The following is a 14,147-nucleotide window of genomic DNA, read 5'->3' as shown; positions in this document are numbered from 1 at the left end:
GACAATCAGATAATTTAAAGTGACATTCGTACACCATACAGTACTGGTCAGTGACCGTTGCCCTTCCAACACACAGATAACATTTAGCATCATCAGAAACGCGGAAACAGAATAGGTTTTAGCGACAGAAAGCCGTTAGCGGCCGATTCAGCACCGAACGATACGGTCATCTTTAAATCAAAATGTCACCAACACGTGTCACTGGTCGCAAGAATAATAACGCCTTATGTAGTAAGCAGCCAGCTGATTGATAGATCTTGACATCAGCGGTATTTTGTCGCGTGATTACTGAAATTGGTGGCAACTTCAAGCTAAAAATAAACACACGGCGGTCGTCGACTTTTCTGTTGGTAAAACTAGCTTTTGATCAGTGTATAGGTAGTAGGTCGGTACTATATAATACTGAACGAGGCCGGTGTAAATAAATTTTCAAGACCGAGGTCCTTACTGAATGTTTGAACGAGGCCGAAGGCCGAGTTCAAAAATCAGTAAGGACTGAGGTATATGAAGTCAAGGTATATGAAGTCGTTATGGTATATGGGGCCATTCCGACCCGTTTTAGTGGTAAAAACAGGGAGTTGATGTTTCCCCCATTGACTTATAATGTGGAGGTCGCGAAATTGACCTGACCTTAGGTCACCGATATCAAAATTCCGAGATATACAAATTGTAGCTAATGATGATCTAATAACATCCTACGACTTTCAAAGGCCTCCGACATCTACTGTAGCTCTGGCACGGTGACAAATTTGCAAAAAAGTGACTTGAGGTTGTGTCATTCAAAGTAACCTGGTGACCTGACCTTGACAGGTAGGAGGTTCAAACTTGCACACCATGTGTAAAATTGATGACGGAAGAGTCGTACGAAATTTCGCGGCGCTACGCGCCGCGATTTTCCCGCTATTCGCGAAAAACCTCAGGGGGGGGGGGGCGGATATCCGCCCCCCCGTCGGTGCGCGGGATAATATCTATGATGTTGTTTTTAGCTATATTACCTGAAAATGTGCTTCTAAGCTAGCAGCTCACATCGCATTAGTATCTTCATGACTCTTAACCCTCGCCCATGTAGGGGGGGGGGGGGTGGAACCCCCCAGTGCTGGAAATGAGGCCGCTTTCTGGTCCCGGCGTTTTATTCTCCGGGTGGGTTACCACCATCTAGCGCTCAGCCTTTCGGGACCCACTCAGGGTCGCGGTTGTTTTCGCCGCTCGCCCCAGTCGAGATGCAAAGTTAATAGTCAAACGAAGCTTATTTAGGGCCAGCCAAACCAGCCTAGTCTGGAGTTACTGTTAAATGTATACATATTGATGAAAGAAAAAGGTTTTGTAGAATCGATTAATTTCGGAGTCGTATATTAAGATGCCCCAAATGAACTTCGTGGGAGTGTCAACTTTGCATCTTGAATGAGCCGAGCGGTGAAAAACAGCCGCGAACCTGAGAGGGTCCCGAAAGGCTAAGCGCTAGATGGGGGTAACCCACCCGGAGAATAAAACGCCGGGATCAGAAAGCGGCCTCATTTCCAGCACTGCCCCCCCCCCCCTGAGGTCTTTCTTAGCTACACGCCGAACCGTTTCAGATAGCCTGCTCAAATTTTCAGTACCCTCTGGGGCATCCTTTGCGCAGCTTTTGGTATTTTTTGTCAGGGTCATGTCAGGTCACGGAGTTATGACGTCATAAAGGGAACAACCTCCGGCCAGATTTACGCTAAATTGGAGATTGCTTCACATTGGTATAAATGCCGACTGACCTGACCCACCGATGGATTGTTTTAGAATCACAACTGGCTGATTTGACATTGGCACAATGTCCGTTGACATTTTGAAGGTTACTTAAGGTCAAGGTAAGGTCAGTGACCTCGGTTGACCTGTTATGACTTTTTGCACTTGTATGCCTTTTCCGGGTATTTTGATGCCCTGAATTCGAATTTGCTATCCATTTTTGGCATCGTCGGTTGTTTCTTGTAGTTCATTTTGGGTCAGGGTCAGGTCAGTGACGTCACACGCCTGACGTGACCCAATGCACAATTGACCTTGTAGACTTCCGATGCTCCCAACGCATCATTTTTAGAGTTATGAGATCGAAATACACACCAAACGATAGAGAATTGATCAAGGATCACGATAGTGAAGGTTTCAAGTTGATATCTCTTACCGTTTTGCCGCAATCGGCGCGGAAATCTGAAAAAAGTTAGATTTTTCCGAAAATTTTACTTTTGACCGGTCATAAGTAGGTCAAATGTTGACCTAGGACCAAAAAATATACCACCACTCGCGAGCAGGGCTGGGAAATCCCTCATACTTTCATACCCCAGTAGGAAGCAGATATCGGTTTATTGTTCCATCAATTGTAGCAAAATCAGCATTTCTCTCTTCCGTAGATCATAAAGAAAAATACAATAAAAACATCAAAATTCGCACATTTTCGAAAAAGAGGTACCACCGGTCAGTGATCTCGTCGGCGAATATGAACAAAACATCTGTAAAACCAACACAAGCGCAAAACGTCAGCTTTGTGCTCCATTTTATGACGAATCTGGCCGCTCTTTGTAGCAGTTTCCAGTGTAGCAATCATTAATTCTTCATACTCTGAGTCGTATAGCTAAAGGTATCTGCTACGCCTTTTTATGCGCTATCTTTCTTATAAATATTGCAAAAAGGAATTTTATTATTTGTGAAATATTTCAGGGACATATTTACGAAACAAAACAAATTGTCCTAAAAAGGGAATTGTTCAATGAGCAATAAAAATACGAAAAGAACCAACTCATTCTGCCCATGACAGCTCTAAAAAGCCATCTTTATGAAGCAGTATCCTGCAACGTCTTTAATTCTTTTTAATGACGTCATATAATATTTTTTGTCAGTTTCCAGTGTATTTTTTCTTTGAATTTTACATATTTTAATAGAATAAGAGTTTAAAAGCACCAATGAACCTTCTTTGTAAGTAACATCAAGAAACATTTACAAAAATATACAAAAACATCATTTATGTTTGTGTGTTTGGTTGATGCGTTGTTTCTGGCGCATTAGAGACGATTCTAGTTGTCGTTTCGCGTGGTTAGTTTGATGGGTTTTGATGAGTGTTTCTCTGGGTGTTTTTGCATCATTTCGGCAAGTGTATCTCTCATTTTGCCTCTAGTTTAGGGAAGTGGGATGTTCCAGGCCTAATTTCAAGTGCTGTAATGACAACTGTCCGTATAGCGGCGTGCAGTACCCAGTTAAAGAGCAAGGTAGCCGCCCAGCACGCAAAGCAAGATGTGAAGATTAGGGAGATATGATCGGATTTGCGCAGAAGGTGAGATCTGATTGAAATATTGATCAAGTAACGCTCAGAAAAGAATATTTTATTTACTTCTTGATTGTTCAATTATAATGTTACCTCTAAACCTTGATAAGTGACAACTGGCAACATTTGTACAGGGGGTTCGGCATGCACAATGATTGTAAATTGTTGACCAGACTGATTAGCCAAATCAACCTGATTTCTTCCAAATACTTTCTGCCTGAGTAGGCCTCTGAATCCTAAAGGTGCTGGGATGCTGATAGGAAAATTCTAGGGCTCACTGGAGCTTCCTGGTGCTCCAGGGGGTGCTGGAACTTGCCCTGAGAAAACCCCACACTCCACAGCACCTTATTTTGGTATTTGTATGCTTCCTACAAAGAGTAAGAAATAAGAAAAAGAGCATTCACAGGGGGCAGAAGCAAGACACTGTATCTTTTTTTGTGCGTGCAGCCAACTAAATCAAAACATTTAAAGCTCATTTTGAGAAAAGATAGAAAATGGTAGTGGAAAGTTCTGCCCAGAATTTCTATGTAAAATCATTTTCTTTAGCAAAAATGATGTGAGGAACATTTGTGGCAATGTAGCTAATAAGAGTTTCTCGTAATATCTGGTATGTAGCAGATTCAGCATTTTTCCCAGCCCTGCTCGCGAGATCTTGTTGAGAGCAATCCGCTGGTCTTTTTCGCTAAGCTCTACGACGCTCCGTTTTCAAACGCCAGGGGGGTCGCACCAACCCCCCCCCCCCCCTGCATGGGCGAAGGTGGCAAAACACCCTTTACGGGCCAGGGTTAAAAACTTTCTCACAATCAACATCAATTGACCAAATTATTCATTAAAAACTGCTTAGCTCTTATTACAATCCCTACATTCTATATGAGTAACAACTAATAAGCCTGAACGATGACCATATGAATTAAGATTGTCATGTTATTAACCCGCGCCGGGCCGGGCTGGGGGTGTTTGAACACCCCCTGCGGTTTTTCGCAGATAGGTATCTTAAAAATGGCGGCGTTTTTGGCACACCTGTTCGTGCATCTTTTCCGCACATGTTGTTAACCCTCGCCCTGGCAGGGCATTTTTCATAACACGGCCTGGCAGGGTGGGGTCGATGCGACCCCCCCCCCCTCGCGATTGGCTCCTATGGCACCTAGAAACACCAAATTCGGTAGGTAGGTGGGCCCCCTGGAGTTCTCACCCCTGTGCAAATTTGGTTGCTCTAGGTCAATATTTAGGGGGGTTTTGGGGGGTATAAATGTAAAAATTTCGCTAAAAACAGGTCAAAAGTTTTTCGCTTATAACTTTTGATCTAATTAAGATAGAGCAAAAAGAAAAGCACCAGTGAACTCAGCACGTCAATGCGCGTCGAATGATATACTTTTTAGCTTGCTTAAGTGTACTTAAAGTTTTTCTTAAATTCTAAGTAAACTTAAATTAATAAATTAAGTTAAAGTTAACCAAATTGCATCATATCGCATATCATTCGATTCGGCTGATCACCAGGAACACAATGGTACCATTTTTTAAGCTCTAGCGTCATTATGTGCCAAGTTATTGGCAAAAACGTCATTTGACCTCAGTTGACCTCATTTGACCTGACCCATGGATAAGTACACCAAACAAAGAAGCAGCAAGTGACCTGCTGCTAAGTACTGTGGTTTCAAAGCACAAAAGTGATAGAACGAAGCGGATATCTCCAGTATTTTCCGAATTTAGTATTTTCCCATAGGCTTAACATTACGACGTAATGACCTCTAACTGACCTCAGGTCAGTGACCTCAAAAAACCCGAACTATATGTTATACAACTTGGTGAACTTAGCACATCCTGAAAGTTTGAAGGAAATCAGTGCAAAACTGTGAGTTGGACAGGTGCAATAAGAAATTTGAAATTTGACCATGACCTTGTACCGGTTTTTCTGACCTGGTGACCTGACCTAAGGTCACCGGGACCTGACATTTTCAGGTCATATGTAAAAAGGTTGCCCCATAGGCTGTGCCAAATTTGGCGGCGCTGCGCGCCGCCGTTTTTACGCTATCTTCGAAAAACCTTAGGGGGGGGTCGCATCGACCCCCCCCTGCCAGGGCGAGGGTTAAAATTTCAGACCCAGGTCACCTTAGGTCAGGTCACTAGGTCACGCCAAGTGACCTCACCTCAGAAAAATAAGAATGCTAGTCATAGCTACACCGATTGATCGATTGCCTTGAAACTTTCAGCGATTGATTAGAGCAACATTATCTATAAAATGTATATCTCGGAGTTTCCATATCTGTGACCTACGGTCAGGTAAATTTTGCGGTCTCTCCATTATAAGTCAATGGGAAAAAATTGAAAAGCGTCTGTTTTGCACGAACGCTATTCTAGACACTCTCAAACATCTAGATGTGGGTAAAATTGACAAACTGACCCGGAAAATGGCAACTGTGACCCCTCGTTATGTCCCCGAGGTCATCTCAGGTCACGAACAGAATCTAACAGTTTTTCGCTAATAACTTCTGATAGAGGCGTGCTAGGGCGCTGAAAACGCCTTAGCTGTGGTAGGCTCGACGTTGAGGATCGACTGATATGCAACATGACCTTTTTCGGTCAGGTCATGACCTTGACCTGAGGTCAAATTTTCAAGTTGACTTTTCAAGGTCAAATTACAGTTCATTCGACGCGTCTCGGCGAGAGGAACACGTTTCTGGCAATAGAAATGTCGTGGCTTTTTGTAGTCGAAAGTAATTGTCGAAATCACATTTCGTAAAAACAGCTATTTTTGGAGTTTTTGCCCCCTGATGGCTAATCCTTCGACCTGAGGTCAATTTTGATAATATACTTATCAAAAGAAGAGTTCAAAAGCTAAGCTTTCAATTGCTTTTCCATGCGTATGTCTAGCTACCATAGTTCCTGAGATAACGGCGTGTTTTCTAAAATATATAATGACCATTGGCGAATTTTGACCTTTGATGACCTCTGGTGACTGCAATATTGCTCTAAGATGAAAAATGACTATATACTTTCAAACCTACGCACTGAGAGCTATCGACTGCTTTTTACCGCGTCTTTCTAGCCCTCTTAGTTTTTGAGTTAGAGGTGGGTGGTAACATATGCCCCCTCCCCACTAGGGCGAAGTTGGCTGAGACCGCCACTGGGGCGCGGTTAAAAATGAGATCTAATAAGATCAAATGGGGGACTGTTTTAACCCTCCCCCGTAAAGGGGGGGGGGGGGTCGAACGGACCCCCCTCGGTTTTTCGCGAATAACTCGCGTAAAAAGCGGCCGATCGCGACGAACGAAACTTTCAGTACCCTCGATCGGCTTTCATCGGTTTTCATCGGCTCCAAAACAATAGGTATCATACAGTAGCTACTATGGCGGCGATTATTGCAACTGCAACACCCTCCCCCTCTGCCCCGTCTCTCACTCTCTCTCTCTCTCTCTCTCTCTCTCTCTCTCTCTCTCTCTCTCCTCTCTCACCTGCTCCGGCTCCGGCTCCGCCTATGCTCCGTGCTCCTGGACCGTTGGCTCCGCTCGCTTCTGCTCCGCTCTCTCCGTGACGATGATTGGCTGATGGGAGAGCGTCGGGAGCGGGAGGAGCGGTCCTTGCTCCGAGAGCGAGACCGACGTCTGTGGGTGGAAGGTAGTGGTTAGATTCCCAGCCCGGTAATGCGATATCTATTGAAAATAGATGAGCTTTCTTGGTGTTTCTTTGTAAAGAAATATTGGATGCGTCACCGTCTGTTGGAGCGCCATGGTAAAGGTAAGATAACGCGTAACAGTCAGAAAGCGTTAAGAGCTTTTGGAGCTTTCGGCAAGCGGCAGAAAGCAGTAATTGGTAAATAATGAAAGGTTATGTTCAGATAAAGCATATCTGAGAGTCGACATGACAAACAGTGCAAGTGTGATATTGGTGAAAGTTTCGTAAGACATTATAAGCGATGTTTGAATAGGCATAAGACGTTAGATAATGTTCTACGACAATCAGATAATTTAAAGTGACATTCGTACACCATACAGTACTGGTCAGTGACCGTTGCCCTTCCAACACACAGATAACATTTAGCATCATCAGAAACGCGGAAACAGAATAGGTTTTAGCGACAGAAAGCCGTTAGCGGCCGATTCAGCACCGAACGATACGGTCATCTTTAAATCAAAATGTCACCAACACGTGTCACTGGTCGCAAGAATAATAACGCCTTATGTAGTAAGCAGCCAGCTGATTGATAGATCTTGACATCAGCGGTATTTTGTCGCGTGATTACTGAAATTGGTGGCAACTTCAAGCTAAAAATAAACACACGGCGGTCGTCGACTTTTCTGTTGGTACACTCAAAACTTTTTTACTACCTCCTGGAGAGTTCATTTTCATCAAACCCGCAAGATAATAGTATATTGAAAGGGTAACTCGCTGCTACCATTATGTGCATAGTAACGGTACGTGGTTAATATGAACTTATTCGCCAGCGAAGAGTATTATTACCATGTAAATATCAATATTACTCTCGCGATCCAGAACATCACGAAAACTCTTTCCTCCTGGGTATCGTGACTCGGGTACAGATAGTCGTTTCATGCGTGGACCTTGTTTACCCTCGAGAAGATGATATTTGAAATGGAAACAATCAGCCAATCAGAAACGAGATCGGCCGTTTGCGGTTTGAAGGCCGCGCGCATCTGTCAGTTTTCGGCCGTTGGTCTCCGAGAGCGGATGTGAGCAGTGTCGGTGCCGCGCGGCGTGGCCGTTGGTGATTGTGCTTGTGTGTTGTTCATCGCCTATAGAGCCTCTGTGGACATTTTATTGTAAGTACCGATGTGCTAAGAGCATTGCGTGCCGTTGAGTGGTGCTAATTTGACCTGGTTAACAGGACCCCGTGCACGGCCACGTGGCCTAGTGTTGTGAGTACGTACATTAATTTTGTTGTGATGCTACAAGTTTATGCATTTTGTTGGTGACTTTGAAAAAGCCTTGCACTGTAGTGATCCAGTCTCATTATCTCACGCAGACGGGCGACCACCCAGGAACGCCGTCGCTCACTTCAAATATTGTGCGCTGTGCCTTATCCAATATGAGGGCGCTGAATGTCTTGTATTCATATTCAAATTGCATTCAAGTTGTATCGTGGTGTTTATTTACCGCTTGTGCATTGCTGAACGCTTTGTATAAATTTGTATGAATAAGTGAAGAGTCTCACAATGTTCATGGTTGGTGTGCCCCTCGTATTGTTTGTACGGAAGCCAAATATACCTACATTGTTGCTCTTGAAACATTTTTTTTTTAGTTGGTGAGCTCCGGTGAACAGAAGCTTCGTGAAGCTTCTGAAGGAAGCGTCTGTGGGTCTGTTACCATCCTCTGGGGGGTTTACACTAAAGGAAAGAGTAAACATTACCATGTGACAAAGGGTAGGCCATAAGAATATACTCTCTGTAGGAGGGTAAAGCACAGAGTAGATGATGCGTTACTCCCTAAAAAAGGGTTCCGTTAAAGATTTACCCTTTCAAAGAGTGTAACCCAAAAAATGTTACACTCTAGACAAGAGTAAATCAAAAGAGTTTACCATTCAGAATATGGTAAAAAACGTCTGTGTGTCATGTTACCCCTCCCTGGCGAGTTTACTCTTCATGAAAGAGTAAAATTTACCATCTGGAAGGTGGTAAAAAACGTCTGTGTGTCAAGCTACCATGCTATGGCGGGTTTACCCTTCAGGAAATGGTAAAAAAGTTTTCAGTGTAAAACTAGCTTTTGATCAGTGTATAGGTAGTAGGTCGGTACTATATAATACTGAACGAGGCCGGTGTAAATAAATTTTCAAGACCGAGGTCCTTACTGAATGTTTGAACGAGGCCGAAGGCCGAGTTCAAAAATCAGTAAGGACTGAGGTATATGAAGTCAAGGTATATGAAGTCGTTATTACGGAGCGAGCGAAGCGAGCGTAGTCTTTCCTTAGATTAACGGAAATTTCTGAGTATGAGCGGCCGCGTGGTCACGCTTTTGCGAGGCTTATATCTCAGCAACCACTTGACCGATTTACATGCGGTAAATTTTGTAGGGTAGCTTCATTCCTTCTACCAAGTATTGGACTATTCCTGATGCATGTGGGTGACCCCTTATGCACGTGCCACGTGCAAAACGAAGAGGTGTCACTTTTGTAATTGTTGCAATATCTCGGTAACTACTTGGCCGATTGCGCTGAAAGTTGGCATGTAGGTGGGCACCCACTAGGCACTACATATTCATGTGCCAGAGTTGGGGTGCTGCTGCACGTGCGCACGTGCAGGGGTCGTTTCCAGATCTCGAGAACGGCTCGACCGATTGCGCTCAAATTTGGTACACAGTTAGGGACCGGTTAGTAGGGTGCCGTGCACAAGTCAGTTGGGACCCATTTTGCACGTGCGCACGTGCAGGGTGCCGCTTCCAGATCTCGAGAACGGCTGGGCCGATTGTGCCCAAATTTGGCACATCGCTAGAGACCGGTTAGTAGGGTGCCGTGCACAAGTCAGTTGGAGGTACCCCCTCGCAATTTCGCACGTGCAAGGCCCACCCTCTCGCTCGCTCCGTTAGTCGCCCCAAAAGGCGTTATACTGGTGGTATATGGGGCCATTCCGACCCGTTTTAGTGGTAAAAACAGGGAGTTGATGTTTCCCCCATTGACTTATAATGTGGAGGTCGCGAAATTGACCTGACCTTAGGTCACCGATATCCCGCGCCCCACTGGGGGGGGCTATTTATAGCCCCCCCTCCCGTTTTTCTGCAATAACTTCCAAACCGCTTGACGGATCGGCGCCAAACTTTCAGTACCTTCGGCTGCATCAATTTGACACCTTGTGTTAAAATTTGAACTTCGTAGCTACCATAGGTCGGCCGGAAATGACGTCAGAGTGACGTCATGTTCGTCCGATTTCGACGCAAAACATTGAACCACGGCAATCGCTCCCAAGAGCTCAGTTTTTAAGCTAGATCCAATTTCTTTGCATGAAAGGACTCAGAATTGACCGCGCTATCAAACTGCTATCTCGGATTTTCAAAATTTTGAAAATTTTGAAAATTTTATATAATAATATTCAAAATTTATATTCTTATATTTTTTTCAAAAAGTTTTTGGCTTTTCGAAAAAACCGGAATATATGTGACAGAACGCATTATTATGACTAACTCTAGCAAGTTTTAGCTAAATATCTTCAAAAATGACCAAGTTATACGCATTATTGCAAAAAATTCACAATTATCAATTTTTCAAATCAATTTTTCAGTACGTATTTGACATCGTACACCAATATAAATGGCACCATCGTGTTTCTGAGCTCAAACTGCATCCAATAGACACCTTTTTTGTTGAAAAATTTTAACTTCAAAATTTGACCTTTTTTGACCTGAAAATGACCTGACCTAAGCTAAATTCGACTCAAAATGACCTCGAATGACACAGACGACATCAAATTCGAGATCTATGGCCTAAATGGACCATAAAACATGTGTCACGTGACCGACGCATGATATAATATTTTCGTGACCTGTGATGACCTGACCCTGACCTGAAAATCAAGGTACAAGTTTGGTACCCTCAAGGTATCTAGAGCATCTGTTCACGAGTGTGGAAACCAAAAATGAGCCTGATCTGACTTGCAAGACGGCGGCCAGAGCCCAAAATGTGAACAAGCCAAAGTGTTAATAATTTTTACTTTGACCTGACCTTTGACGTCATCGGTGACCTCGAGGTCAATGAAATTAGGTTTCGCTCGACAGTTTTTCCGGGGCTATCAGACGCCGTTTGAATTTTGACGATCGGCCCAGTAGTTTCGGAGTTAGGAGGGGGGGCTATGAATAGCCCCCCCCCCCCCAGTAGGGCGTGTTATACACAGACCCCAGTGGGGCGCGGGATATCAAAATTCCGAGATATACAAATTGTAGCTAATGATGATCTAATAACATCCTACGACTTTCAAAGGCCTCCGACATCTACTGTAGCTCTGGCACGGTGACAAATTTGCAAAAAAGTGACTTGAGGTTGTGTCATTCAAAGTAACCTGGTGACCTGACCTTGACAGGTAGGAGGTTCAAACTTGCACACCATGTGTAAAATTGATGACGGAAGAGTCGTACGAAATTTCGCGGCGCTACGCGCCGCGATTTTCCCGCTATTCGCGAAAAACCTCAGGGGGGGGCGGATATCCGCCCCCCCGTCGGTGCGCGGGATAATATCTATGATGTTGTTTTTAGCTATATTACCTGAAAATGTGCTTCTAAGCTAGCAGCTCACATCGCATTAGTATCTTCATGACTCTTAACCCTCGCCCATGTAGGGGGGGGGGTGCAACCCCCCAGTGCTGGAAATGAGGCCGCTTTCTGGTCCCGGCGTTTTATTCTCCGGGTGGGTTACCACCATCTAGCGCTCAGCCTTTCGGGACCCACTCAGGGTCGCGGTTGTTTTCGCCGCTCGCCCCAGTCGAGATGCAAAGTTAATAGTCAAACGAAGCTTATTTAGGGCCAGCCAAACCAGCCTAGTCTGGAGTTACTGTTAAATGTATACATATTGATGAAAGAAAAAGGTTTTGTAGAATCGATTAATTTCGGAGTCGTATATTAAGATGCCCCAAATGAACTTCGTGGGAGTGTCAACTTTGCATCTTGAATGAGCCGAGCGGTGAAAAACAGCCGCGAACCTGAGAGGGTCCCGAAAGGCTAAGCGCTAGATGGGGGTAACCCACCCGGAGAATAAAACGCCGGGATCAGAAAGCGGCCTCATTTCCAGCACTGCCCCCCCCCCCCCCCTGAGGTCTTTCTTAGCTACACGCCGAACCGTTTCAGATAGCCTGCTCAAATTTTCAGTACCCTCTGGGGCATCCTTTGCGCAGCTTTTGGTATTTTTTGTCAGGGTCATGTCAGGTCACGGAGTTATGACGTCATAAAGGGAACAACCTCCGGCCAGATTTACGCTAAATTGGAGATTGCTTCACATTGGTATAAATGCCGACTGACCTGACCCACCGATGGATTGTTTTAGAATCACAACTGGCTGATTTGACATTGGCACAATGTCCGTTGACATTTTGAAGGTTACTTAAGGTCAAGGTAAGGTCAGTGACCTCGGTTGACCTGTTATGACTTTTTGCACTTGTATGCCTTTTCCGGGTATTTTGATGCCCTGAATTCGAATTTGCTATCCATTTTTGGCATCGTCGGTTGTTTCTTGTAGTTCATTTTGGGTCAGGGTCAGGTCAGTGACGTCACACGCCTGACGTGACCCAATGCACAATTGACCTTGTAGACTTCCGATGCTCCCAACGCATCATTTTTAGAGTTATGAGATCGAAATACACACCAAGCGATAGAGAATTGATCAAGGATCACGATAGTGAAGGTTTCAAGTTGATATCTCTTACCGTTTTGCCGCAATCGGCGCGGAAATCTGAAAAAAGTTAGATTTTTCCGAAAATTTTACTTTTGACCGGTCATAAGTAGGTCAAAAGTTGACCTAGGACCAAAAAATATACCACCACTCGCGAGCAGGGCTGGGAAATCCCTCATACTTTCATACCCCAGTAGGAAGCAGATATCGGTTTATTGTTCCATCAATTGTAGCAAAATCAGCATTTCTCTCTTCCGTAGATCATAAAGAAAAATACAATAAAAACATCAAAATTCGCACATTTTCGAAAAAGAGGTACCACCGGTCAGTGATCTCGTCGGCGAATATGAACAAAACATCTGTAAAACCAACACAAGCGCAAAACGTCAGCTTTGTGCTCCATTTTATGACGAATCTGGCCGCTCTTTGTAGCAGTTTCCAGTGTAGCAATCATTAATTCTTCATACTCTGAGTCGTATAGCTAAAGGTATCTGCTACGCCTTTTTATGCGCTATCTTTCTTATAAATATTGCAAAAAGGAATTTTATTATTTGTGAAATATTTCAGGGACATATTTACGAAACAAAACAAATTGTCCTAAAAAGGGAATTGTTCAATGAGCAATAAAAATACGAAAAGAACCAACTCATTCTGCCCATGACAGCTCTAAAAAGCCATCTTTATGAAGCAGTATCCTGCAACGTCTTTAATTCTTTTTAATGACGTCATATAATATTTTTTTGTCAGTTTCCAGTGTATTTTTTCTTTGAATTTTACATATTTTAATAGAATAAGAGTTTAAAAGCACCAATGAACCTTCTTTGTAAGTAACATCAAGAAACATTTACAAAAATATACAAAAACATCATTTATGTTTGTGTGTTTGGTTGATGCGTTGTTTCTGGCGCATTAGAGACGATTCTAGTTGTCGTTTCGCGTGGTTAGTTTGATGGGTTTTGATGAGTGTTTCTCTGGGTGTTTTTGCATCATTTCGGCAAGTGTATCTCTCATTTTGCCTCTAGTTTAGGGAAGTGGGATGTTCCAGGCCTAATTTCAAGTGCTGTAATGACAACTGTCCGTATAGCGGCGTGCAGTACCCAGTTAAAGAGCAAGGTAGCCGCCCAGCACGCAAAGCAAGATGTGAAGATTAGGGAGATATGATCGGATTTGCGCAGAAGGTGAGATCTGATTGAAATATTGATCAAGTAACGCTCAGAAAAGAATATTTTATTTACTTCTTGATTGTTCAATTATAATGTTACCTCTAAACCTTGATAAGTGACAACTGGCAACATTTGTACAGGGGGTTCGGCATGCACAATGATTGTAAATTGTTGACCAGACTGATTAGCCAAATCAACCTGATTTCTTCCAAATACTTTCTGCCTGAGTAGGCCTCTGAATCCTAAAGGTGCTGGGATGCTGATAGGAAAATTCTAGGGCTCACTGGAGCTTCCTGGTGCTCCAGGGGGTGCTGGAACTTGCCCTGAGAAAACCCCACACTCCACAGCACCTTATTTTGGTATTTGTATGCTTCCTACA

The 14,147-nt window shown here is 43.8% G+C and overlaps 1 protein-coding gene across 1 annotated transcript in view; it reads right to left on the bottom strand.

Moving 5' to 3' along the window:
* LOC122367913 (arginine/serine-rich coiled-coil protein 2-like) overlaps nucleotides 1-14,147 on the bottom strand; it is a 243,316-nt gene that overhangs the window by 194,388 nt on the left and 34,781 nt on the right. The window contains exon 5 of the mRNA XM_043341441.1: nucleotides 6,736-6,885. Within this exon, the coding sequence (XP_043197376.1) occupies nucleotides 6,736-6,885 (150 nt within the window). The remainder of the gene's footprint in view (nucleotides 1-6,735; nucleotides 6,886-14,147) is intronic.

Source organism: Amphibalanus amphitrite, unplaced genomic scaffold (assembly GCF_019059575.1).
Source record: "Amphibalanus amphitrite isolate SeventyFive unplaced genomic scaffold, NRLGWU_Aamphi_draft 000906F_arrow, whole genome shotgun sequence".
Lineage (NCBI taxonomy): Eukaryota > Metazoa > Arthropoda > Thecostraca > Balanomorpha > Balanidae > Amphibalanus > Amphibalanus amphitrite.
Note: the sequence above shows the minus strand (reverse complement) of the source record. Positions and strands in the feature narration are given on the sequence as shown.